Here is a 26,412-nt window from a genome sequence, read left to right on the forward strand (position 1 = left end):
ATTGCCCATCGATGCTGGTTCCACTGAGGCTGTAGATTATCGCATTGGATAGGCAGAAGAACAGATTTTCGGAGGTCTGTGGTGTGTTTTCTCACTGGAATAAGTATATATTTTTTTCCTACTGACACAAGTTGTTTGTAATTCAATTATAACTTAAAATATCTCTATTTATTTTTTAGATTTTATTAGTTTCAATTTGAACTACTTATGAGAAACATTATTTTCGATTTTCTGACCTCAGTTATAAAAATTATACATTTAATAAATCTTTGAATACAAAATACAAGTTGAAAAATTTAAAAATCCAAGCATTTTTTCGGCTGTCAATCGTGTACACATACACATAAAATACACACATCATTGCAAAATGATTCTATTCATGAACCAAAACAGTACATAATTCATTACGTATGATCTTACACAATTATCATTATTAAGAACACAAATGAAATTAAATACAATAGGAATATAGGTTAACCTATATAGTTATTTATGGTTACAAAAAAAAAAAAAAATTAAATAATTATAATTTCGACTAAAGCTAAAATAAATTCAACTGCGGATTTATGTATTGCATTTAATTTATTAAAAACCATTTAAAATAAAAATTTACAAAAACGGAATCATGGATTTACTTATTATGTATAAAAAAAGTATTTAGACATAATTCCTTAAAAAAAACTAGGAACAATCTTATTTTACGTATAAAAATCTAATATTTAATATAATTAACGTGTATAAAATATTTAATTTTATATTGTCAAAATATATATCACAAAGCGTGTTACATTTTTATACTAACTCATATTTTAGTATAATATTATTAGAACAATAAAAAATTTATAAATATTTTATAAATACCTAATAATAATAAATTTTACGTATAAAAATGTGTAATAACTATGTATAAAAAATATAAAATTATTGTATAACTATTGCTCAGAATTCTGAATTATTTTAAACTTAAAAAACGTTTAGGATGTCGATTTTACCAAGATTACAAAATTATTTGAAAAATATCACTGGATAATTTAAAAATATTTTTATTATTAAATGTCAGTGAAATCGACTGGATAAGTTCCAAAAACCTAATGCCAAACACAATACTTGAGTAAATTAATTCATTTTAGGTGTCAAAAACGAAACACTACTATTGTTTTACTGTCCAAACGAGTTATGACTTACGGTTAGTTTAATATTTTAATATTAGAAATTCATTTTAAAATCATCGTTTGACAATAGCGTAATAGTGTATACATATAGATAATGTTATAATATATTATGTTTTGTGTATGATTTAGTTAATATTATTATAATTACTATATAATAGATTACGGCAACAACCTCGGGTTGAACCTGCCTAAGTAGATGATCATGCCTGTGGGGTTGTGCCGGACCAGGTAAAGGAACGGTCTATCGAACCTGAGTCTTGGTACGTCCGGTAGCCGTGCCTGTCTGGGCCGTAGATTAAGCGGCAAATGCGAATACGGGCTGTGCAGTGGCAGGTCGTCGACGTTGCGCTTCTGGCGATCACCATCGTGTCTACTGTTGTGTACGCCCTCGTCGCCATTTTTGTGGCCGTCGTCGTTATCGAAATTCTGGCTGCTCTCGTGGCCACCGTCACGTCCGGCACGGCCCATTCGCTGCGGCGAGGCTGGGTACGTTTCTACGTGATGTCGGGCGCCGATGGTGTCTTCACCACACGTGCTGAACGTGTTCACCTGGAGCATGTCGGATAGGTACAGGTCGTACAGTCCGTTGACGCCACGCAAGTCGGCCTTTTGATCGCTGAACACGTCCCGGAGGCCCATCTTCTGAAGGGCGACCGTAGCGTTGAGCACAGATCGGTGTGAGAACCGCGGCACCTGCAGCTCGAGCCCGGGTCGGGGCAATAGGCTCCGGAGCACCCGAGACCAGCCCCCCCGCCGGTACGATGTCTCTATCAGGCGCTGCTCCAATCGGGCAAGCCCGTCGCCTGGAGCCACCTGGCCTTGTTGTCCTGGCAGCACCAGTATAGTGGACACCGACGAGTCCGGGCCTAAGCATACGGCAGTTGCGTCCAGCCCAGGTTCGTATCCGGCCAGGAACCCACTGCGCCACACTGCTGCTGGCACTGGGACCAGGCGCCGTTGTCTGGTCGATGGCCTCACCACAAAGTACATTTCACCGTCCCGGCCCTCAGTGGACGCACCCTCGCAGCTTGTCTGTAACACGAACAGGGTGCATATGTATATTATTATGAGTATAAAGAATATTTCACACGCATTGCACGTGTTTCAATTCCGATTGCCTGATGAAAAGTTGTGATTATGATTTTGTCGCATAATACAAATCATGGTAACACCTAATGGTTCAATCTACTGGTACTTTATAAGGAAAATATATGAAATAGTTGCAATTACGAGTAAATCTGCATTCTGCAGCCATAGGACCGATTCTAGAATAGAGTTTTTACATAATACGCTATGCATATTGCATATTTTGCAACACTCGTAAACTAATTTTAAACTGTGTAATTTTTAGATATTTATTATTTATTTAGGTAGTGATATTTTAAAATAATTATGATTATCTACAATTTAAAAATTTAAATATTATATGTATTAGAAATTACATTATTATTGTTATCAAACGAATTCATATCCATATACGTATTATTATCATCATACTAACACTAACGCATAAAAGAGCAACGTTCAGAATAATCCATTTTATTATTTTTAATATTATCTAGTGCTACACGTAGGTTTTCAATATGATCATAACTTGCTTCAAAATTGAAACATTAAATACAGCCTATTTTTGTGCCTAGATAATATTTTTACCTTTAAATGTATAATAGATAAATTTAAAAGCGGAGTAATGATCAACAATAACACTACCTATATGCTTATACTTTTATAAGATAAAATTTATTGTTTATTATGTCTACCAATGTCTTATTAAGAATTAAATTATCTTTATTTTGTTATATTATACTAAATAAACCTTTACAAATAATCACCTAAATTTTAAAATTTAGCCCATGTGCAATATTTAGTTATTTTTATATTTTATCGGTATTTACTTAAAGCCCAGAAATTTTTAATACACTCTGGTCACCAAAAGTTCTTAGAATAGAGGCCTTATTTAGCCGTTTCCTGTCAAATAACAAATATACAGGACCTCAATTCTACTTTTTACCATGAATAATTACGTATTTTGTTAAAATAAATTTACATCAAATTCGGTTTAATCCTGGTAAGAATATTAAAAACATGTGTTTGATGATTATTTTATGAGTTATTGTATCAACTATGAATTACGCGTACATATTATTAATTAAAAAATATTTTACCTGGAATACATTAGCACTGAATGCCGCGAATGGTGGTGTCAAACTTAAACCAGAACCACGAAGATATTCTACAACACGACCCAGAGTTTGTCTTTTGACTAATAAATTCGTTCGTCTTCTTAAAACGTCTCCGATTGTATTGAAATCTACTTCTTCTACATGTCCATCATAATACTGTTGTACTCGTTCTTTATAGAATTCTAGTATTTTTCCATTTCCCTAAAAATAAAAAGACAAATGTGAACAACGACATTATGTTTTTGCGACCACGCTTAATTTATTTCAGAGGTAATAATACAGTAGCTTATACTAAGCCTAAGCGTGGTGGTGAACATCAAAAAATAAAATAAATGTTAAAAGATGTTTCTTGTGATAATAACTATTACCTTGTGGCTGTAAATCTCTCGAACAAAAGACGCGGTGGCCACACCTGGATTGTTGACGTTTGTTATTGAGTGCGTTATGTTCCTTAGCACTTGATGTGGATTGAACGTAACCATGTCATCAAGCCTTAGCACGTCGTTCATCTGACCAGAAGTGGAACCACGGGCACCTAGGAATACCATAGCCAGCATAGCAGTCAGCTCAAAGGGAGACAGGACTAGGCTTCTGGAGGATATTTGACCTTTTCCGGTAACGGCTGTCCACATCTTAAACGACAGCTCGTTACAAAGGTCCGCAAATCGGCGTACATCATCACCCAAGAACGCTACACTCGCTTCCATTCCCATGCTCTCGTGTGGTGCAGGATGTAATTCGACTGTTGATGGAGACGCACTGTTGGTCATTTGTGGTCTATAAACGTTGGACGATGGTCCAGGCGATTTTACTACAGGTGGCAGGCTGGCTGTGATTGGCGTAGCCCAAGTGGTGTAGTTTGTCGCTGACGTGGCCACCGTAGGGTTTTCAGATGGAGTCACCGAGTTTTGGACTTCAGATTCTGGTGTCGTAGATATTACTGTAGATGATGCTGTTGCTTCTGATGATACTATTGCTGCTTTCACTGATGGTGTTAGTGATGGAAGTATTGTCGTAGTTGTCGACGTTGACGACATGGTTTCGGTTGACACTGTTACCTCCTTCGTAACCGGAGCAAGATAAGGGGTGAAAGTTGTGGTTACTAATTCTTCGTTACCGATCGTTGGATTGGTAGTAGATCCACGGTTTTCAAATGGTGTGGTAGTGTCAAAAAATACTTGCGTTTCGGATGACAAATCGTCCAGTTTGGCCACCTGGACGGGACCTCCAGTGGAGCTAACATTAAACACAGTTAACATTTCCAAGCCCAGTTCTGAATTTCGAAGCACCTCTTCTGTTTCGTTGGTGGTAACCGATTCTGCTGCGATCGTGTCATTCGGCTCTAAGAACTTAGAGACCAATTCAGCTGAGTTCGTAGTGAAGTCGTAGAAGTCTTGCGTGGCCACGTTCTCAGACACGGCAAATGTGGTTGTCTCTTCAAAGTCAGACTTCACCGTCGCTTGTTTTTGGTTGGCTTGTTCAGTGGATGATTGTTTTCCCTCAGCTAAAGTCAATTTCTCGTAGGGGCGATCACCAATATCCTGGTATTTCGTTTCAAGAACCGCTGCCACTGCCGGCTTTTGTGTGTTTTGCAACATGCTAGCTACAGCGTTTATACCGTCTTTGAGCATCAGATCTACGCCCGGCGAACTGTTGTTGTTTTCGGTTTCTGGCCTATCTTTCAGTTGTAATTCCGGAAGAAAATGTGTGACTGGAATGTATTGAGTTTCCGATTCTGGTGTTGTAAATGTGACTCCAGTTGCATTAGCTGCCGTGGTTCTAGCCACCGTACTGGACAATATTGAACCTACTACAGCATTGGCTGCTGTCTGTGTAATTGGAGCGTCACTTGTTATCTGAGCAGCCATCGTACTTAGATTCGTCGTATTCGCTTCACTCACAGAAGCCGATGTCGTCGTCATTACAATTACACCTTTATCTGCAGCTTCCATAGCAGTTTTTACTGCTTCCATTCCTGTTGCTGTTGAGGTTTCCAATGTCGTAATTGCCGCGGTTTCTGTGGTGGTTGATGCTGTTATTGTAGTTGGTATTATTGTCGGTTTTGTTGTTGTTGTTGTAGTTGTTGTTGTTGTTGTTGTTGTTGTTGTCATTAAATCTCCAACTGACGAAGAGATGATGGACACCGGAATTCCAGTTATATTATTTTCCGCCGACGGTGTTGTAGACGATATGAAGGGCGTGAGTTTTTGTTGAGCGCTAACAGAAACTGGAGATGCAGTACTGGTGGTTGAGACGCTGGAAGCTGTTGACGATTTAGTCATAAAAGACGATATTAAATCTCTTATGACGTTAGCGTCCGTAACAGAGTTCAGTTGCTGACTGTTGCTGGAAAAGAATGATTTTTCGGTACTCATATATGGTGTAGTTGAAGGGTATGCAGTTGGATGTTGAGCGGTCATTGGCCATTCTTCTACTTTAACTGACACATATTTATCGGGTTCTGTTTGACTACGAACCGTTGTTGTAGACGAACCAAATCCGAAATTTGGAATAGCCGTAGTTTTCAACTCTTGTATGCGATTAGACAGAGTGACATTCGTCCGATTAATACCGTTTGGTCGATTTGAAGTGACTTTAGTCTGGAAAACCTTAACTGGCTCTTTTACTAGTTTATTATTCGTCTCCTCTGTGGAATTCCAAAATGTATCTGTTGGTTGTTTCACGCTAAGAGTTGCATTATTTATCGTTTTGTTAACAACTTTTACGAAACTGTCAATTAATTTATTTGGGTAAGCTTGAGTGGTTTGTGTAATTTTTTGCATGTATTTAGTTGACATGTTACTTGGTGGGTATTGATAGTTATTTCTAGTGGTAGAAACAGTAGTTGAATTAAATTTATTGATTGATGATGGCTTTGTCATATAAGAAGCTGTAGTAGCATTCATATATGGTCGAGGCTTAGTCGCATTAGACTTGGGCGGTGTAAATCTTGTTGCTGTAATAGTAGGGTTAGTCTTTTGTGAAAATGGCATATTTGTAGTTGTAGTTTTATACGCCATTGTAATTGGAGGTTTTCGAGCTGATGTCAAAGCTTCTGTAACTGGTCTCAAAGCTCCACCGGTGCTTAATGACATTGCTATTGGACTGTAATAGCTTAATTCTGGCGAACTCTCTTCTGGTACATAATCTGCAGTACTATCTTTCTCTACTAAATTATTAGTCTGTAAAGGTTTGTGGTTGGACGATTGACTGTCAGTCACTTGTGACAGCATATCTGATATAGACGCTGACATTTCTTTATTTATTTCAAGACTATCAGACATAATAGATGGTTTAACAGTTGAATTCAAAATTAAACTTGGTTTTTGTAAGGCTGGCTTTTGTTTCTCAAATGACTGTATTGGCCTAAAAGGTTTCTTAGTTGTAGATGGTTTAAATGTTGTCCACTGTGTTATTGGCTGTGTTGTTGGCTGTGTTGTTGACTGTATAATTGGCTGTGTGGATTGTGTTGGAGTGAATTTTGATGTTACTTCAGGCTTGACAGTGGTGTATTTTGGTGTTGACCTCACTTTTTCTGTTGTAGTGGCTACTTGCGTCTTTATAGATGACTGTGGCAATTTAAGTGTCGTTGATTGAGGTTTCATTGATACAAATGGTGTTTTAGTAGGTGACAATGGTTTTTTAGTCAATGGAATATCCATTGACTCGGTTGTTTTCGATGGGAGCAAATATCCGGAAAGATGAGCTACGTCATCTGGAGTTTCAATTAATCCTGGGAATAAGGCTGACCACGCAGACGCTGAATCTGGGCGATGTAAAGATGTGCTTGACATAGAAGAAGGAATAGGTTTACCTGAGTTGGCAGCCATTTCATTTTTCAATACATTTTGTACACTTTCTAGAACCTTATGAACTGCTGGTGCATCTAATGATTCAAGATCTGAAGCAGGCAAGTGCATAAGTGCTTCTGATGAATGACTTGATAAAGCGTCATGATAATATGTAGGGGAAGCATCAGACATCACTGATTCTGGATCTGCTCCAGCAATTAAACCATGTATTTCATCCAATGTCATTAGTCGTTTAACTAAATCTCCCGTTTCGTCAAATGTATAAAACTCATAACGGTCCGGTGATAGTAAATTACCAGGACTACCGATTATGGTATCTGTAGGTTTGTGTATGTTTTTACTTTGTCCATCGGAAAAATATGTTTTGGTTCCATTACCATGATCCATTATTACAGATACTGATGTTACCACACTAAATTAAATTAAAAAATCATTAATTACTATTACACAATTCCAAATGTTTATTTAACATACCTTGAACCAAGGACTCTTCTTGAGTCTTCGGAAGCTGTTTCTGATTGAGACGTAGCCCTGGAAGGAACACATTGCGCTACAGAGATCAAACACAGGGTCACCAGCCACCGGGTATCGATACCCGCCATGTCTGAATCTTACATTAGTTTTGAAAACCTAAACGAAAATAAAGTTTATTTAGTAGTGTGTTAAAAATATTAATGCCAAATTATTTGAAAAACCATGCATGGTAATTTAATGTTTCAAAGTAAAATAATATAAGAAAAATATTTTCTGAAATATTTTCTAAGATCTAAAATTTTAACTGTAAAAACAAACTAGTACGAATTATCGCTAAATCGTATGCTATTCACTGTTTTGGATAGGTTGCATGAACCAGAGCGTAAAAACGACTGTGAATATAAATTTTTTATACCTAATACGTTGACAATTTAGACATTAAAAAACATTTTTTTAAATCTTATAAGTAGGTAATAGTGTTTATACTAGTATAAACTAGATTCAAAATTGTAAACCATAAATAGTGTGCGTATATTTATGTATGAATAAGTTTATTTATTTTTCACTTTTTACGTTACCAAAATGAATTATTTAAAATATTTATTTAGTATTTTTAAAGATCTAGGATTACAATCGGTATGATTTGTATATGTAATAGAGATTGGAAAAAACAAAAGTAATACTCTTTAATTTGCGGTTAGATTTTTTCAATAAGTACCCTATATTAGCCATTTTGTAGGTACTGAGTAGGTATTCTTAAATTATATATATATTAGTGATTTTATTCTGTCAAAGGCATAATCTGCAGTGCTGCCAAAGAAAAATAATTTACTGCAATTTTTACATTTTTGTATCATGAATGTTTGACGACGACAACGATCAGTCAACGACTTGTGTCGTTTCTTATTTTCAAGAAGATAATATGTATAATATATTATTATTTTCATGACATATCGTCCTTGTGCCAATGTTAAAGCGAGACGAACGTTGGCTCGTTTTCGGAGGACATATAACAACAAATATAATAATAATAATAGTGTATATTCCTATCGTTTTAAGAACTTTTCAACATTTTTTTCAATTTTTACTGTGTGAAATATTTACCCATCGCAATTATCCTTAAATAACACCAAAATCTGTCGAATTGCATAGGAAATTTTCACCTCGAACTGGGTTAATATGTTATTGTAACTTTTAGACCTTTACCAAATTCATATCAATACATTCCATGGAAATCATTGAAATAATATAATAAATACCAAGTGGTGAAGAAAAAAAACAAAAAAATGTATAAAAATATAATACGTGACGAATCAAAAAGTACATTTTCCATAGTAATTTTAATTCATTTTCGAATTTATTTCTGTGAAGGTTTTCTTCGTATACAATATAGTGGCTTCTAAATAACAGCAAGTGTCTAATTCTGTTTAAATTCGAATCGATTGACGCAAATATATGCGTGTACTCGTGCGATTAAAACATTCAATAGAATATTATATTGCTCAATTGGCTTACAAAAATAAAAAATAAAATTTGATTCGTGCTCGATTCAATTATATTAACATGTAGATAATTCGCGTAGGCCTACGATATTACAACTATTTTCCATTTAATTTACACGAATCGATATTTATGTCGTGTTTACTGATTTTTTGTCAACTACACACACGGTCAAAATAACTATTAGATATTTATAAAAAAAAAAAAACTGTAACAATCGATTATTCATATAAAGGAAATTAGGTAATAAGTAAAATGTAACCACAAATCAATACAAAACGTGTTACAAGAAAAAAAAAAGTAATAATAAATCAAATCAGTCAAATTATCAATACATTTTTAAATTTCTACAACGTTTTATATTTAAATAATCGTATTGTAACTTTTAAGACTAAAATATTCTTTTCTAGTATATTTTATAAATTTAACTATTTAGTTAAACAATAATATATATGTATGTATATTCATTTATTTTTATTTAATTAATATTAATTTAAAATGTATAATTAACTAATCAAGTTGCATCAAAATGTATAAAACAGCATTAATATATACATTTCACAGAATTCATAAATTAGAAATGTAATGAAAATTGAGAAAATTATAAAAATATATCCAACAATTATTTAATTTACGAATACATAAAACGTAAAAATGTAATAAACAAATAATAAAATCTTGTATAGTTAATTTCATATTTGACAATATTATTCACCATATTTTAAATACGAGTATAAAGATTTGATTTTATGGGTCATTGATCTCAAGATAAGTTGTTGAAAAGACAAACATTTCAAATACGCTCCTGCAAAAAGTAAACATTCGACGAAAAGTAACGTTAAGTTCATATTGCAGCTATCTCTGTAAATACGTCCTTGTCTAACAGAAAATCGTTATCAAAGTTAAAAAATTAAAATTAAAAAACTTATATTTAATTATTGGAGATGGTTGTTCGATTGTTTCGATTAATCGACTGTAGCATCGATTAATTGATTAATCGATTATTATTTTTAAAAGTATTCAACACCGATTAATCGCATTATCGATTAATCGATACATCGTAAATTCTTAACATATTAGTATATTACCTACCATGGTTATAACGAAACGATCGTTGCGCTGCCGCGTTTAATACAATACATTGTTCTGTGATACAAGCGCTATGAGTTTTACTATTTAGTTTTAATCTTTAAAATTTTAAATCATTTCCTATAATAATAGCATTAGTAATAACACTAATAACTACAAATTAGAGCTCTTTCGTCAAAATTGTTAACTTATCTACACAAGAATACAAGATTCCAATTCAGTTTTTGGCACCACTTTAGGTCTTAAAATTTATGTCACTACAAGGTACAGATTCTTAGTTATATCATATTCTTAGCTCCCAATTTAAATTTCTGTGGGCCTGCGGCCTGCCCCTGCCTATAGGTACCAATGTGGTTGTTATTAAATATACCTAACTTTTTGAATGGACTTAATTGTGCAATTGTAATATTAAATATATTTACGATAGACTGATATACTATACCTACATACCTACTTAGTGTTGTTATTTTATAAATAACGAAAAAATTATAAAAATAAATATTTGAAAAATTATTATTATATGTAATTACAGCTACGATAGTAACATTTTGTTCTGTTTTTATCTAATTTAAGTGCATAATAAAACACTTAACTAACCTTAAATAATAATCAGATTCTTGGTTATTCACGTTTTTTTTGTTGGCGTTTTTGAAATATTGTAAATGTTGTAAAGTTATATTTACCTATATCTTTATCTTTATATCTGTAGAAAATACTATAGTATACTTATTACGGATGGGTATGCGGGTATACCCACCCGTAATTAAGAGTTTATACAGGTTTTGCCTAAATATACTGTAGAATCTGCGATAAAAACGCCTGTATGGTTTCATTAATCAGGGCAATATAAAAAATGCATACAACACTTAGAATCTCTTAATTTCATTGGACCTATTATGAATTTAAATATACTAACACGTATAAAACCGCAGATTTTGTTCATCTCTGAACGGTAAATTAATTTCTGTATTAAAAAAAAACATAAGCTTGATGTGATTTTCAACAGCATTTGTTAAGTAAAAGTTTAGAAAGACTGTTGGAAGACTAGTTGTACAAAAAATGTGAAAAAATGTTGTGTGAATACAGTCAAATACATCTACAAAACACGATCAAGAAAATAGGTACTAGTCAAAATTACTTCGGAATAATAAGTTCCAATCATAAATATTATTTCGGTTGTAACCAATATAATATGAAGCTTACATAAAAATCAATTTGAAATAATAAAACACAAACATGAATACTGTTCAAATGAAATATTACCAGATTGTGAATAACAAGAAATGTTCTGGAAATTATTATTTTTTTTTTTGCATAAGATTAAAATTTAACTATAAATAGATTATGATATTGTACAACTTAGTTTTGTTGTTTTTGACTAAATTATTATTCAACGACTAGTTTAGTTAAAATTTAAAATCAAACGTTGTTGTTATAGACATAAGCATAACAATAGCAACTATGTAAAGGTGGCAATTTTTCATGTTAATTAACGAATCTACATACATAATCAAACTTTATGAGACTAAATAAATATCATCCGAATGAGAATATAATATAGAACGCATCGTGATGCACATATTTTTTGTTAGCAAAGAACAAAGAACCAAACATATAGTCATCAACTATCCCTAATAACTAAAGCACGTAAAATCTTCAACAATTTATTTTCACTAAAACAAGCATTCAATGAAAAAACCTGGAAAAAACATATACAGTAATACATAAAATAAACTTTTGACAAAATCTGTAAAACTACAAATTAGTAGGTGGTACCTATATTGGCTATATTAAGCTTTAATGAAAACTCGACTGATAAGCTTCGTTGTTTAAGTATTAACCTTAAACAATAACAATTTTTACTAAAATTATTATTGTGATAAATTCCTATTCTCTATAGCGTAAATTTGCTTTTATTTTTAATATTATAAAATCAATTTTTCGTTGTTTAATTAGGTTTGTTTTTTTTTTTTATTCATTTTTGTAGATGTTACCACTATTTAAAGTTGTAGTATATGTAATTGAATAAATTTAAAAAAATTACTTTTGTATTTTCAATTATTTTTAAAACAATGCAGTATAGACTTACACTATTTTATGATTTATATTTGCATTGAGGGTTCCGATCTCGGCAGAATTACTTCTAAACTATGCACATAGCAATAAAACTTCTCTAAACAATACAAGAGATTCTTAAAATTAAAAAATGCTACTTTATATGCATTAATACTTTTTATTACGAAAATATGAATGTAGGAAGAAAATTTCGTTCACCTTGTTTAAAAATTGAGTTATCTATCAAACTATATTTTGATCATATTCAATAAGATTTATAATAAAGACCAGTAGCACTAGTAGCAGTATTAACGGCTGCCATAATGTTACCATAATTTGGTGATGACGATTTCTATAAGACCAATTAGTTGGAAATCGTTTGACGAGTGTGTCCGAAAACGAAGGATAGGTAGCCACTGCGATTTTGAACAAACATATTAAACCAGCTAAAATGCATCACAAAAAAATATAAATAATTCGTGGATTATTTAAAAGGGACGCACTAAATATCATGCAATGGTTTTCGAAAATCTCTCGCAACAGATCTTACAGATCAAAATTTATTATTATGGCATTGCCCTAGATTTCGATGTTTACAAATGAATATTCAATTTATTTGTCTGACGTAAGTACTGGCAAAGTACGTCATCCGGTTCAGGGTGTCTTATTCTCGTCTTGTCTTTCATCATCGTATGGTGACATTGTCATCACTTTTTCTAAAATCTGTCAGCAAAACACATCACCACTGCAACAAGTAATATGCAATACACTCCGCACAATGTCACTCATTCAGGCTAATGGACGACCGATGAACCACGAAGAACAGCATAGTAATACGGTTGGGCGGTAGGCTCCGAATTTTGCGCCACAGATCGATCCACCGTCACAGTGTCCGATTACCAACAGATAAATACCTAGACGGTAAACTATTAGAATATTATATATAAGCACATCTGTAGAAGGTTTAGTCATCATAGCCGTCTTCATCACCTGCACTATCTTATATCTTTATTCACATCCTCTCCACGGCGTGATATTTATTACATCCGTCACCGCCGCTACTGGTATAATTTTAACGTTGACGAGAACAATGGGTAGGAAATATATTTAATACCTATTTGAAAAAAGTCACATTGTGTAAGAATCAGTATCGATAGCGTAAAATTTACTAATTGTGGCCGAGGAGATAAATGTTTTGGATGGCCGACACTTGTCGTCACCACCATCATGATGTAAAATAATAGTCCGAAGACAATCGTCTATACTCGGTATGACAATCGTGGATAACAATAAAATATATTAAACAGTAAATTCGGTGTACGCGTGGTATGTTTTATTATTTTGCAAAAATTGTGAGAATTCGTTGTGCAATATACCGAAAACTGACGGTAGGTGGAGTACGTTTCCGGTCGATGAGGTGACAGTAAAAACGAATAGATAACGATAAACGCGTTTTTGTCAAGGTAGCCATTAAACCAATCGAACACAAATAGAAACGAACAGTGTAAAAAACAATGTAAAAAACAGCGAATAAAATTGCAGGAATTAAACCACCGAACGTTTCTGACGACCCGGATAGCAAATAATAGGTATACCTGCGTATAAAATAGAATATTCGTGTGATCTTAGTTGTTTAATTTGTTCCCTTCAATCAAGATGATGATTGTCATAAAAGACGATATTACATTTGATTTAAAAGCTCCATAACGATGTATTAGTTTAACCACATGGCACATTGTATGTAGCGTATCTACACAAATATAATAATTATAAATTTAATAGGACATGGTTTTTCACGATTCCTTTTAATTATATGGTGAATACACAGAATCACTATTCTTATAGTTCTTCCACACAACTGTGGTGTATAAAAATATCAATTTTATGGATTCTTAATAGAATTGGACAGTCATAATACATGGTCACGTATCGTTGGTGTAACAACTACTACAATATACTTGAAAAAAAATCTCAAAAAACAAAATATAAATATTGCTATGAATTATTCATGCAATAAATTATGCTATTATTTACATTTTTTAAGTATTATATGGAATACATTTTTGCCGAGAAAGCGTAGGTATTACCTAAGTTATTTAAATAATAAACAAAACTATTTTTGTAATTTACGTGTCTGTTACTTTAAAATAATATAATAATTGTTTATTACATATTTGTATATTATGTACTATTTAAGTGAGTTTCAGTCAATATGTATTAATTACATAATAATTTAATTAAAAATAAATAAGTAATGCATTATGTGTGTATGTATAAAACGCAATTTTGTTTAAGATTATTCGATGAAGAAGATCTAATATGAAGCAATAATTAATCTTAAGTAAGCCATCTTCAAAAATCTTTATTATATTCAACGAGTATTTGTGTAACGAGTAATATTTTATTAACTTAAAATATTATGAGTAATACACTAGATAGGTCATAGTGTTAAATAGATATAATAATATAGAAATCCAATCGTATTATAAAATAGATAAGACAAGTAAGACCTATCCATTATAAAATTGTTTATATTTTGTACTGAGGGTTCAATTCATAGAAAAATATAATAAATAGATTTGTTATTGATTTTCTTAAGATTAGTTTCTTTTGTTTAAATTAAAAATATACACACAGGTCAACCTAAAGTAATGTCCATTAGCCATTGAAACAATTGTAGTATAATACTATAATAATAATAATAATATATAATAATATTGTTAAATATGTTAATAATATTAGGATAAAAATTGAAAGTTCATAGAGATTTATTTTTAAATATATTGCAAATAGTTTGAAATGTATTTTAAAAAGAATATGGAAATAACGGTGCATTAATACCACACAGATATACGTGTTATTACCAAAATTAGTACTAACCATAAGTCAAAGACCTCTTGTACCCTTTGTGCTTCGCTGGTTTAACTTAGTATTAGCGTTCAAATAAAGTATAATGCCATGACGTATTTAATAAACACGAGGCTCGGAGGTTCAAATAATGTTGGGATAACGATCTGAACAAAATATTTTAACAGGTTAAATAAAATAATATGGTTCGTGTTGATCTGATGATTCAGGTGTATAATTTGCATGGATATCATGTTGCACTATTATTAATATACATATAGATATAATATTATGGCAATACGTACGTCGATTTTTATCACTGTGCATAGAAAGAACTTGGACAATAATTACATGTCTTACACGGAAGACTGCGTAATACCACGTTAGTTGTAATGAATAATAACTAACAATAATCGAATGTTACCTACCATTTTATTCTTGAATACGCGCTTAAAATTACCTGAAATTTATATTTTTCGTATTAATATTTTACGATTTCACTTAGGTTGACAATGTATAAGAACATTAATTTACAAATAATTATTAATACGGATGCAAAGGATAATATTTAAAAAATTAACTACCTATACTTGTATATTATCGATTGAATTATATAATAAAATTCGAAATATTTTTGTTTAAATAAGTAGGTAAATAATGTCAGGAGTGTGGTAGCTAAACGTCAAACTAATCGCAATTAACATCAATAATTAAAATACAATTATTATATTCATTATACAACCCCCACCCCAACACCTCCTAAAAAAATATATATATATATTATAAATAAATATATAGGTACCTACGATATAAATTGTACTGAAATATAATATTATGTAGTTATTGTATAAGTTAGTTAGTAGACGTGTACCGAAATATTGAAACTTTTTTTAAAAATTAGCTCTTATAATAATATACATAACATAATATTTTGAAATAAATTCAATAGGTAACAGCGTATATAGATATAGGCAGTCTAACGTTTACTTCAACTTTTTGTGGTTTTGGCAACTTCAATAAAATTTATAAAAAACGATCAGTGGTTTTGGATATAGTACCAAAGCTTACATGTGAAAAAAATTTACAGAGAAATTAATTATCATATTATAGGATATGAATAGTATAATAGTTCTTTAAAATGCACATACACACTATAACACATATATGTATATAGTATACGCATAATTTTATATATAATCAAAACTCCATCGCACTTACATATGAATGAATTATTATGCGAAATCTGCCCATATATTAATATAATAACATATCATCTGACTGTAAGTGTATACCCAACCAATATTCATATTATAGCCGCAGCCAATTCAATAGGCGCGAAGTATTATTGTGGATTGCATCCGTGATGCGCAATGTTTGATATGCATATATTATATACTGTGTAGTGCGTATAATTTAATAATATACTGACAATCTGTCAAAGGACATAAGATAGTTCAATGACATCTCTATACACAGTGACACACGTATATTGCTATAGTTGTATCAGTCGTCGTTGCATCTTCGGACGCGGGTGGTGGACAAACGACTTCGGGTGGAAAAACTGACAGCCCGGAAAACCGCAGAGCTATTATTGAACGGCAATGACAGCAGAGAGAGAGAGAGAGAGAGAGAGACAATGCTCTTTATAACTGTTCTATTTTTGGAGTCATAGTTTAAAAAAAAAAAAAAAACTTTACCTACTTTAATATAATTGTAAATCAAATTATCACCGTACGTGTACACTGTACATTTATATTTCATTATATATTATATAGATACGTTTTCATCTGCAACCGGCCGACGGAGTTTAAATTATTACGTTCACTTGACGACTGTTGTACCTACGTAGGTATTCGTATAGTTGTGATTCGGGCGAACGACCGACGAAGTTGTCTCCGTACAACACTTGCACATTATATATAATACAATATGTTGTGATTGAAACACAATCGTAAAATAATAATGTATTGCGGCGAAATGAGACGATGAAATAAAATGTAGGTATATCGAGACGGACCACGGACGCACGCAAACGTATACCTATCATTTAATAATAATAATATAAATAATATACATCCCGAGATGTAGGTCTGTACGGCAGTGGCAGCTATCTCGACATTTTATTGTATACACACACACGCACACACACATGTCCGTTATAACTTATAATAAGCGGTGATGGTCGTGTCTACGCGTCATAATGGTGTATTACATGGCGGTCGAACGGTGAGAAAAGGTGTGATTTGAAGATCCGTCACAGGCATGTTTATAAATATATTAAACCTTTATAAATATAATATATTATTATACCTATATAGTAAAATATCTGATGACTGATGAGGTATACCTAGTTACTTGTATAAGATTGATATTCGAAACGTAAATACATAATATAATATAATACGATTGCATACGCTCACGTTAGGTTAAATACGCGTTACAAGAGAGGATGGTATATTAAATGCATTAATATCATAATAATATATTATATTAGGATCATATTATTATGCACGTCTCGTGTGTAGGAGGCGAAGGCGGTAAACTCTGAACACAATAAGTGGGTCGGCTATATACACTGCATGGCGTGCTGATCGGTCACCGGTCCGGTCGACGGCTAAGATTTAATAATGTGACGTCGTGTTCCTCTAGGCAAACGAGGTGCTCTGTATTTATTCCTCTTCGAGTTCCCGGTTGGACAATATTATATGTAATACGCACAAATAATAACTGTACATTATTATAAATAATAATGCACCTATTATAGGCATTATCGACGTGATTTGTTGACGTGTATTGTTACTGTATACACTGTATATCTATACTACTATAGCTGCAAGTACGTCGTATAAATTAATATAAAAATATAAGCACCGAATATATATCAGCCATAAAGGATTAGCGGCACACTATCGTTTTCTATAAGCAGATTTGTATTGGTCTACTTATATTCGAATTTTGAACTTGTTTGAATCCAATAAAATAAATAAATGTTTTAGTTTTTTAATTCGTTTTGGGAGATCTATAGCAGAAAATTGTACAATACGACAAAGTTAATATAGAAAAAAGATTTACCATATAATTAAGATATTTAAAAAAAATCTAATTGCATTACTAGATCGATTAGCGTTCATTGGAAACAAAATATTTCAAAATTACGTTGTTTCGGTTGTTGGACATGAACATGGAATTTTCTGCTACCTCAATGATACAATAAATAAAATAACTCGCCTAGTCGTCTCAGTTTTATAGAGGATTTATATAAATGGTATCCCAGTCCGTAGTCGATACGTGACTGTGACCGGATTATTTTCTATTAAAAATATAGGTATATCGCCATCATCTCCATTCATGGTATCACGTATACATGACAGTCAGGACAGAATAATTATAACAGTTAAATGGGAAAATAATAAATTAACGAAACGGTGCCATCCGTCGGTCCGTAGCATGTCAGGATGATAGCTGTATGGCGGGTGTGATTTAATTAACAAAAATGTATTACAATTTACTGTTGTAGTCATTATGTTTCAGCAATGATTGGAATCGACTCCGTCTTTGGGCAATTATCTTATGAAACGGAAATGATATAAAGCAGTTACTATTCCACAAAATTACACAAAAATTTCAACATCGCCGGTTCGTATAATACAATAAAAAAAAATAATATATATATATTGTATACATATTATTATTATTATTGATACATAGAAGAGTAAGTAGTAAACTAATAACGAATTCGACGTGTCCTTTGTGCATTGTTAAAATGTGAATAAAAAGTTGATTATACAATTTACGCGTAGCCGCGAAACGAAGAATGACAATGTCCTTACAAACGGGAAAATTTAATTTCATACATTTAATAATACGCATAATCTATTAATCTGCATAAAATACTATATGATCTACAGGTGTAAAAAATATAAATTTTTATAAGAAGAAAATGCGCTTGTGAATTATTTATAGTATATTAAAATGAAGAAAAATAAACTACAGTAAAATGTATAAAATTAAATCAGTACTTTAACGGTATACGATTGTGATTATTAATATTAGGCATGATTAGTTAATATAAACTATTATAATCATATCACATGTATACAGAAGTTAATAATTGAGCGAATAAAATGTAAAAGATTTAAATTTATTCATAACCACAATTTTTGCCATGTACGACGATTGCGTTTATTTTAAAATATTATACACTAAAATAATTTATAGGTATTTAATATACAGTGGCACTGGAAAAATGAAATAATCGTCACCGTTTAGAGTTTAGATGAACTTCGAGCTGTATATAATTAATTTAAAATGCGTCTATATCTACAGTTTATTGATCTGAATTTTATAATATTTATCTGTAGCAATTTATCAGAATAATATGAGTAACTACGTCTATATTATATAATTTATGAATTTGACACAGATTTAGTTCTTGATTTTTTATCATTACTATTATTTTTAATTTTTGTTTTTAAACCGTATAATTTATTTTACAACGTAATGTTTACTTTGACGAATGTATGATTTGCGGGTTAACACGAATAATTTTACAGTTAGGTACTCTACAACAGTTTAGGTATTGTCGGAGACGTCTAACGACAACAACGGCTAATTAATTCCAACGGAAATTTATCGATTCCGTGTTCTATGACCCAAAACATTGAATAATATTGACCAATGTAGTCTAGTATTTTATGTTCGTTACAGATATCTTGAAAATTAGTAAATTAGGTACATACATAGTTGTTTGTTATAACAGTTCGTAGGACCGTTTATATATGTGGCGTATAAATCGACACACGCGCATATTATGCTTTCACGAGTATTCGAATTTCATGTCTTATTAGTAATTAGATATGTATTATAGGTATAAGTACCTAAAGATACGGGACGTACCTACCGATCTATGCACTAATGCAAAATAAGTAGAGTGCTCACGGAATTATGATTCCGTTACGTCTATACTATAGTATCAATATTATAATTTATAAACGCGTAGTATCTGTATTTCTACTTATACAATACGTGTAAAACGCGTACGAAATGAGCTCGAACAAATCTGGAATTCTATATGGTCGATGGATCGAAACACAGATGAGGGAGATGTAAAATAACGTAGAATTTGAATAATTTTCCCCTTGTTTTCCTGACTGACTGCCGCTCGCCGCAAATCTACGCTGAAACGGTTAACCGGTGTTATTATAGTATTACAGCGTTGGCATTAAATAATTGTAGCCATAACCAGACGTATTATAGTGGTTTGCTCGTATATTATGGCTTACGGGTCGACGGCCGTTTATTACTGTGCTAAGGAATGTGTAACACGGCCGTTAAGTGCGCATAATTATTCGCCATAAAAACATCTTCATTTCATAGTTATATCATATTTATTATTATTATAATCGTTGTTTTCTTTTGAACTAGAAGTGATTAAAAACCAAAGAGGAGAAACTAGTTTACCAATTACAATCAGTATGATTATTTTGTTGAATAAACGTATAACTTCAACGAACGATATCAATTTAAAAAATCATAAAAATAAAATAGGGAGTATTCACCACTGTTCCATTATAATATCCATAGTATTTAAAACAAACACGTTATATTATTGAATGAAAATGTACTATACGAATATCAATATAAAGTATATAGATAGATTTACATTATATAGGTACTAAATCTCAATAGCATAATAGTGACTAATAATTTGATAATTAATGTAAAAATTAATTTGGTGTACATGCGTTGCATTTTTAAATATCCCATTATACGTTTGGATCATTATTTTCTCAAAAGAAAATAAGAACAACGTAGTTGCTATTATTTATTTTTATTTTTTTATTTATCTTAAACATCGGTGATCATTGAAATTTTGCGGGGGGCTATGATTGGTTATGAAACACGACGTATATGTATAGCTATATAGGGCAAGGATTCGTCACTAAAATCCCAGGTCACTCATCTATAGGAACTAATGGCGCTGGCTGACGATTGACCTCAGAACACTTAAGTGACTAGCCTAACCACCGAGCTACACTATAAAAAAAAACTTAATTTAATTATCACATGAAAGTAATTTTTGAACACTTTCTTGCATACTATACTTACTTACAAAAAAATGTATTCATATGTCATGTTTTTAATATTATTATCAATTTTTTCATCAAATCTATGTAGGTAGTCTTATAAATACAAGTGATAATATTATTTTTCCCAATAGATATAATACAAAAGGTAAAATATATAAATATTGATAAAACCTTATCGAGGATATATGTGCACATTTCAGAAAGATTTAACCGGTACATTGTAATATTATATAGTAACATATCAATATTCCAATATTAATTTTGTAAATCGAGTGAAATTATACGTCAACTTACTGTCTTGCAAACTTGGTACAAGTTGCATGCGTCTTGAATTATTAATAAGCTAAAACTATGTCACCTTCAGTAGCTGTGACTTTTTTTACGGTTAAACCATTATCATACGTCGTGATAGTGACATTACTATATGATTATTGTTCCCTTACAGTTGTTTGTTTATACTGACTTCCGAAACAAAAAAATGCATCGAAAAATATGTAGCTTAGACTCAAATTAGTTTTCGTTAAGTGTGATAATTTGATATCCATTTTTAATAGAAACCTAGGTACTAAAACCAAAAAAAAAAGAAATTGAATAATGAACAAAAATTGATAAAATCTTATTAATTTTTACACCTCACGAAAAATTATTTATACATTTCGTATGTATTGATGGTTTTGAGCCATACCAATAATGTGATAGTTTAGATATTTTACAATTTATCTTATACTTCTAATCCATAATATTTGAAAAATTTATATGACTGGCAAATATAAAAGTTTGCTAAAACTGATTTATACAAACTACAAAATAACATAACATTTCTTAAGAAAAATATATCTCCACAAAATTAGTATTAAAAAAAAATAATTTAAGCCAAAGAATGATTTGATAATACTTATGCAAATCTAATTTATAAAACCTATGATTATTCCAATCACCAAAAAATAGAATCTTTACCTCTATACCTGTTTAAAAATACTTGGTTCAAGGAATAATAAATGTTAATCAAATAACCAAGAGGTACATCGGTCATATTTGAGGTCACATTATTATATTCCCAATATTTGATTCAAAACATATTAGGCCACAAGAAATTATGTTTTTATACATTAATATAAAAAGTTTTTAATTTTCGGTGCATAAAATATTTACAATTATATTATATACTTTATTCGATATCCACATCTGAATAAAGCACCATATAAAGAGATTAACACCATTATACATATATGTGTAAAGTTTGAGTTATTCATTTTTAGTACAGCATACTGTGACAATTTGTTCTAGACTTTACGATTGTCTGCAGTCCTTCAAAATGTTTAAAACGAATAATATAAAAAATAACAAAAAATAATATTGAATTCATACTAAATACAACTTATTGATTAACGTCGTATGTATGTACGTATGCAGCTATTTATGTATCTATGTAAGTACACTAGTACAGCATTAGTGGTAACGATGTCGTAAGCTATGTATTTTAGTTGTGTCATAATCGATGTACAAAAAAAAAATACATACAAATAGTTTATACCATTAATATTATCAAAGTAAACGTAGTAGGTAATAATTAATCTATTAAGAAGCATGTTAAGTTGACCAAACTCTACTTTCCTAAAAGTAAAAAATTGTATTTCTTAAATCAAATTGTCACACAAATATAAGTAAAAATTCCAACAATTGTCTATATTATTACTAGTGTAAAATAAAAAAAAAATAAAAAAAATTAAAGGTGTACGAGTAGTAGTAGATCACTTATGATACCATTACCATAATAATACATATAGGTCTATAGATTAATATTATATTTATAACCCACAAAATAATTAAGCCTATATATAAATAATGTATATTATAATATAACAAGTTCTGTCGGTCTTATTCACACAAACTTAAAATAATATATTATAAAAACGTGAATATAGTAGCGTATTGAGAGCGGTGTTATGATAATAATAATCATAATATTACACGGCCAGTAGTCAGTTCTTACCTCTGTGTAGAAATGTGTCGGCTTTGTCACTTAAGACCAGAACGGGTGGACGCGTTGGTTAAGCGATCGTGTTTAGAAACGCACAAAAAAAGCTAGACTTCAGTGACAGCCTGCTGAAATACCTGCTTCCGGTAATCGCCTAATCCTTGACAGTGGCGAGTTATCTTTATGGGTTGCGGTTATGGCGGTTACAGGTAGATGACTCTGGTAGCAGTAAAGGTCGCGCAAGAGAGCAACCGTGGTACTCGTTGATAATATCAGAAAATGAACGAAATCACAATAATATGTACGAATGTTAATATGCTATAACACGTGCACGTCAGAGGGATTCGCGTTAGGAATATTACCTATATTATAATATAGCGCTGCGAACACACCGACGTCTTGTACGACACTGAGGTGGACTATGGAAGAGGTCTTCGTCGTTGGCTGTGACTGCGGTTATGTTGATGGCGAGGAATAGGAGATACGCGACGACGGCGGCGGCGGCTGCTGCGCTACCACTAGAAACCGGACGTACCGCGGAAACCACCGCGACCAGCCAGCTGGTTGCTGGTGCTGCTGCAGGTCGCCTTCCCCCCGACCGAAGATTCCGTTATCCCTCCGACGGCGGCGGTGACCCCGAACCGGCGTGTGCGTTCCGCGTTCGTATTGCGTCCGTTTTTTTCTTTTCGTTTCAGTTTTTTTTTCTTCAAATAATTCTAGAAAGACACCAAAGTATATTGTGTGAAATGTTTTGACGAAAATGATTTTAATACGAATAACATTTAACATCGTTTCAACGGTAGGTAAATAAGTAATAACATTACGTAGTGAATAAGAATCGAGGAAAATAAAAAAAAAAAAATTGGATTCGTGGGAAACGTAGAGTTCAGATGCACTTGTTTGTATGTGCTTGTGTGAAATATACGACAGATCTTTAAAGTCTTTTTAGGTTTGTCTTTTTTTAATTATTACTGAATACTCACGACGGCTGTCTGTGAATTAGATCGCTAGGTGGAAATTAGCCAAACGGTATTGTATAACAATAATATAACATACTATTTAATATTAATATAGTATTTCAGTATTCAATCATCAGGCTATCTAAACACTACCAATATCATTTGAATTATTATAACTACGAAATAATGATGTTAGATAATATGTGGCCAACCAAAAATTTTGTCTTATGTGATGTTAATATGTCATTAAAATTCATAAAAAATATTTTCCACAATATCTGTATCATGTCGTCTCTGAGAAATCAAATATACTTACTTAAGTATTATTATGAGGTGTACACTTTGATGAATTCCTGTAAATTATTAGTCAAATTACACTTAAGAAAACTTTTATGAGTTCGATGAGTATTATCTTAATCGAAATTCAAATGATTTGTTTTAGATTTATTTAACTTAGTATACATACTAAGGTCAATTTTCCATGATAACATGTTTGAAAAACATAAAGCCAATTATTTATGTCTTGGCAATTATTTATTAAATTTATTTATGAACATATTATTATAAGTTGTAAAAATTGTATTAGTACATAATAAATACTTGGTTAATATTAGATTTGTATTTAATAATATTTTAGTACCTAAAACTTTTTTATAGACTATAATAATTATTCTTGGTAAAAACATTTTACTAACAAATACTAATCTTTCAAATTTTAATTCATATAATGTACCAACATTTAAAATAAAATAATCTACTTAAACCTATATAAAAAAGTAAGATTCTCGATTTAAAAAAAAAAAGGAAATATATACCACCACAGGACATAATATTTTAAATAAATAACTATTTATAATATATATGTGTGTTTCTGTGTGTAGCAATGGTTTAAATGCAAGACAAGTTTTAGCTTACCTTAAAATTATTTAAAATTTCTACACATATTAAATAGGAGCATTAAGTATGGTTTCTTTAGTCATTAAAGACACCAATGAAGGTTAGACGTACTGATATTGTGTAATAAATAGTAAGAAATGTTTTTGACAACATTTTGTATAAAAGAAAAATGTTTCCTTTTATACGGCGAACACTTATAAATGAATAATTTTGAACTTAATGACGAAAATATTTATTGTAAGGTTATAATAGCTTTATTCTTAAAAGTATACATCCATACAAATATGAAATAGTAAATAAACCATAAATCTTTTAAAGAAATTTATTAGTTTATCTGCTGCTGTCGTTTCTGAATGTAATTTACTTTAGTATATTATAATACAGTCGAATCTTAATAACTCAAAAAACTTGACAACTCAATTACTTTTTACTCATATTAAAGTTAAGTTAGGTTTATTAATTTGAGTATTTAAATATCACGAAGGGATTTTTATTTTTCCCTTCGACTTAATGTTATTATAACTTGACTGTATATATTTGTTTGAAAATTTTAACTTACCTACTTAAAAGTATAATATTTTTTACTTATTTAAAAAGCCAAATTGTCTTTTCATAATTTTTTAGTGAGTTAAAATCATAAATTTGTTCACATTTTTATAATAGCCTAATTTTAACAATATTGTTGGTATTAATGATTCAATAAGCTAGAAAGACTTAAAATTTTTTTTTCTTAGGGGCAACCCGGGACAACATAGGTCATTGGGTGTGGGGTGGTACGGTAAGTGCTATTTTAGTTTACTTTGTTTATAGGTTTTTAAGTTGGTAGGGTTATAAATGTAACACTTGTTTGGGTATGTATGGCAAGGATATGTTGCTGAAAATCCCAAGTAATAACGCATCTGCAGGGAGCTAGTATAACTGTGGCTGGTGCATACACGCAGTGCGTTTCCGTAAATTAAACGTACGACCGCGCATCACCAGGCCACAAATATTGTATTATAATGGTATACATTTTTTCAATATTATACATAATTTTGAATTTGTATTTAAAATTTAAAACAAACTCTATAAATATAGTATTTAAAATATATACTAGAATTTACATTTATATATAATTTAAAAAAGCAATGTGTTCTGTTGAACTATTTGATTATACTGGCAACATCACGATCATATTGAAATAATATTAAGTAACCATCTTTGGTTAAATAATACTTTAAACTCTTGAATCATTTTACTGTAGTCAACTTGATAAATAAGTCTTAATCAACTATTAAAATATACAAGGAATCAAGTTTATTCCGTTTTATAGTATGTCACCCAACAGCTTTGTCATTACTAGCGCAAATTTTAAGTG

General features: G+C 31.2%; 1 protein-coding gene across 1 annotated transcript; it reads right to left on the bottom strand.

The window, feature by feature from the left end:
* Window positions 1–237: 237 nt before the first annotated feature.
* Window positions 238–23,669, bottom strand: LOC107165280 (uncharacterized). The gene is made up of 5 exons (XM_015513446.2): window positions 23,215–23,669; window positions 7,642–7,797; window positions 3,724–7,579; window positions 3,338–3,556; window positions 238–2,204 (listed from the first exon to the last, which is right to left on the bottom strand). The coding sequence occupies exons 2-5, from the start codon at window positions 7,767–7,769 to the stop codon at window positions 1,332–1,334; spliced, it is 5,076 nt and encodes a 1,691-aa protein (XP_015368932.2). The 5' UTR covers window positions 7,770–7,797; window positions 23,215–23,669; the 3' UTR covers window positions 238–1,331.
* Window positions 23,670–26,412: the final 2,743 nt, after the last annotated feature.

The sequence above is a fragment of the Diuraphis noxia genome, unplaced genomic scaffold (genome assembly GCF_037042655.1).
Source record: "Diuraphis noxia isolate RWA-SAM2 unplaced genomic scaffold, SU_Dnox_SAM2 contig0004, whole genome shotgun sequence".
Lineage (NCBI taxonomy): Eukaryota > Metazoa > Arthropoda > Insecta > Hemiptera > Aphididae > Diuraphis > Diuraphis noxia.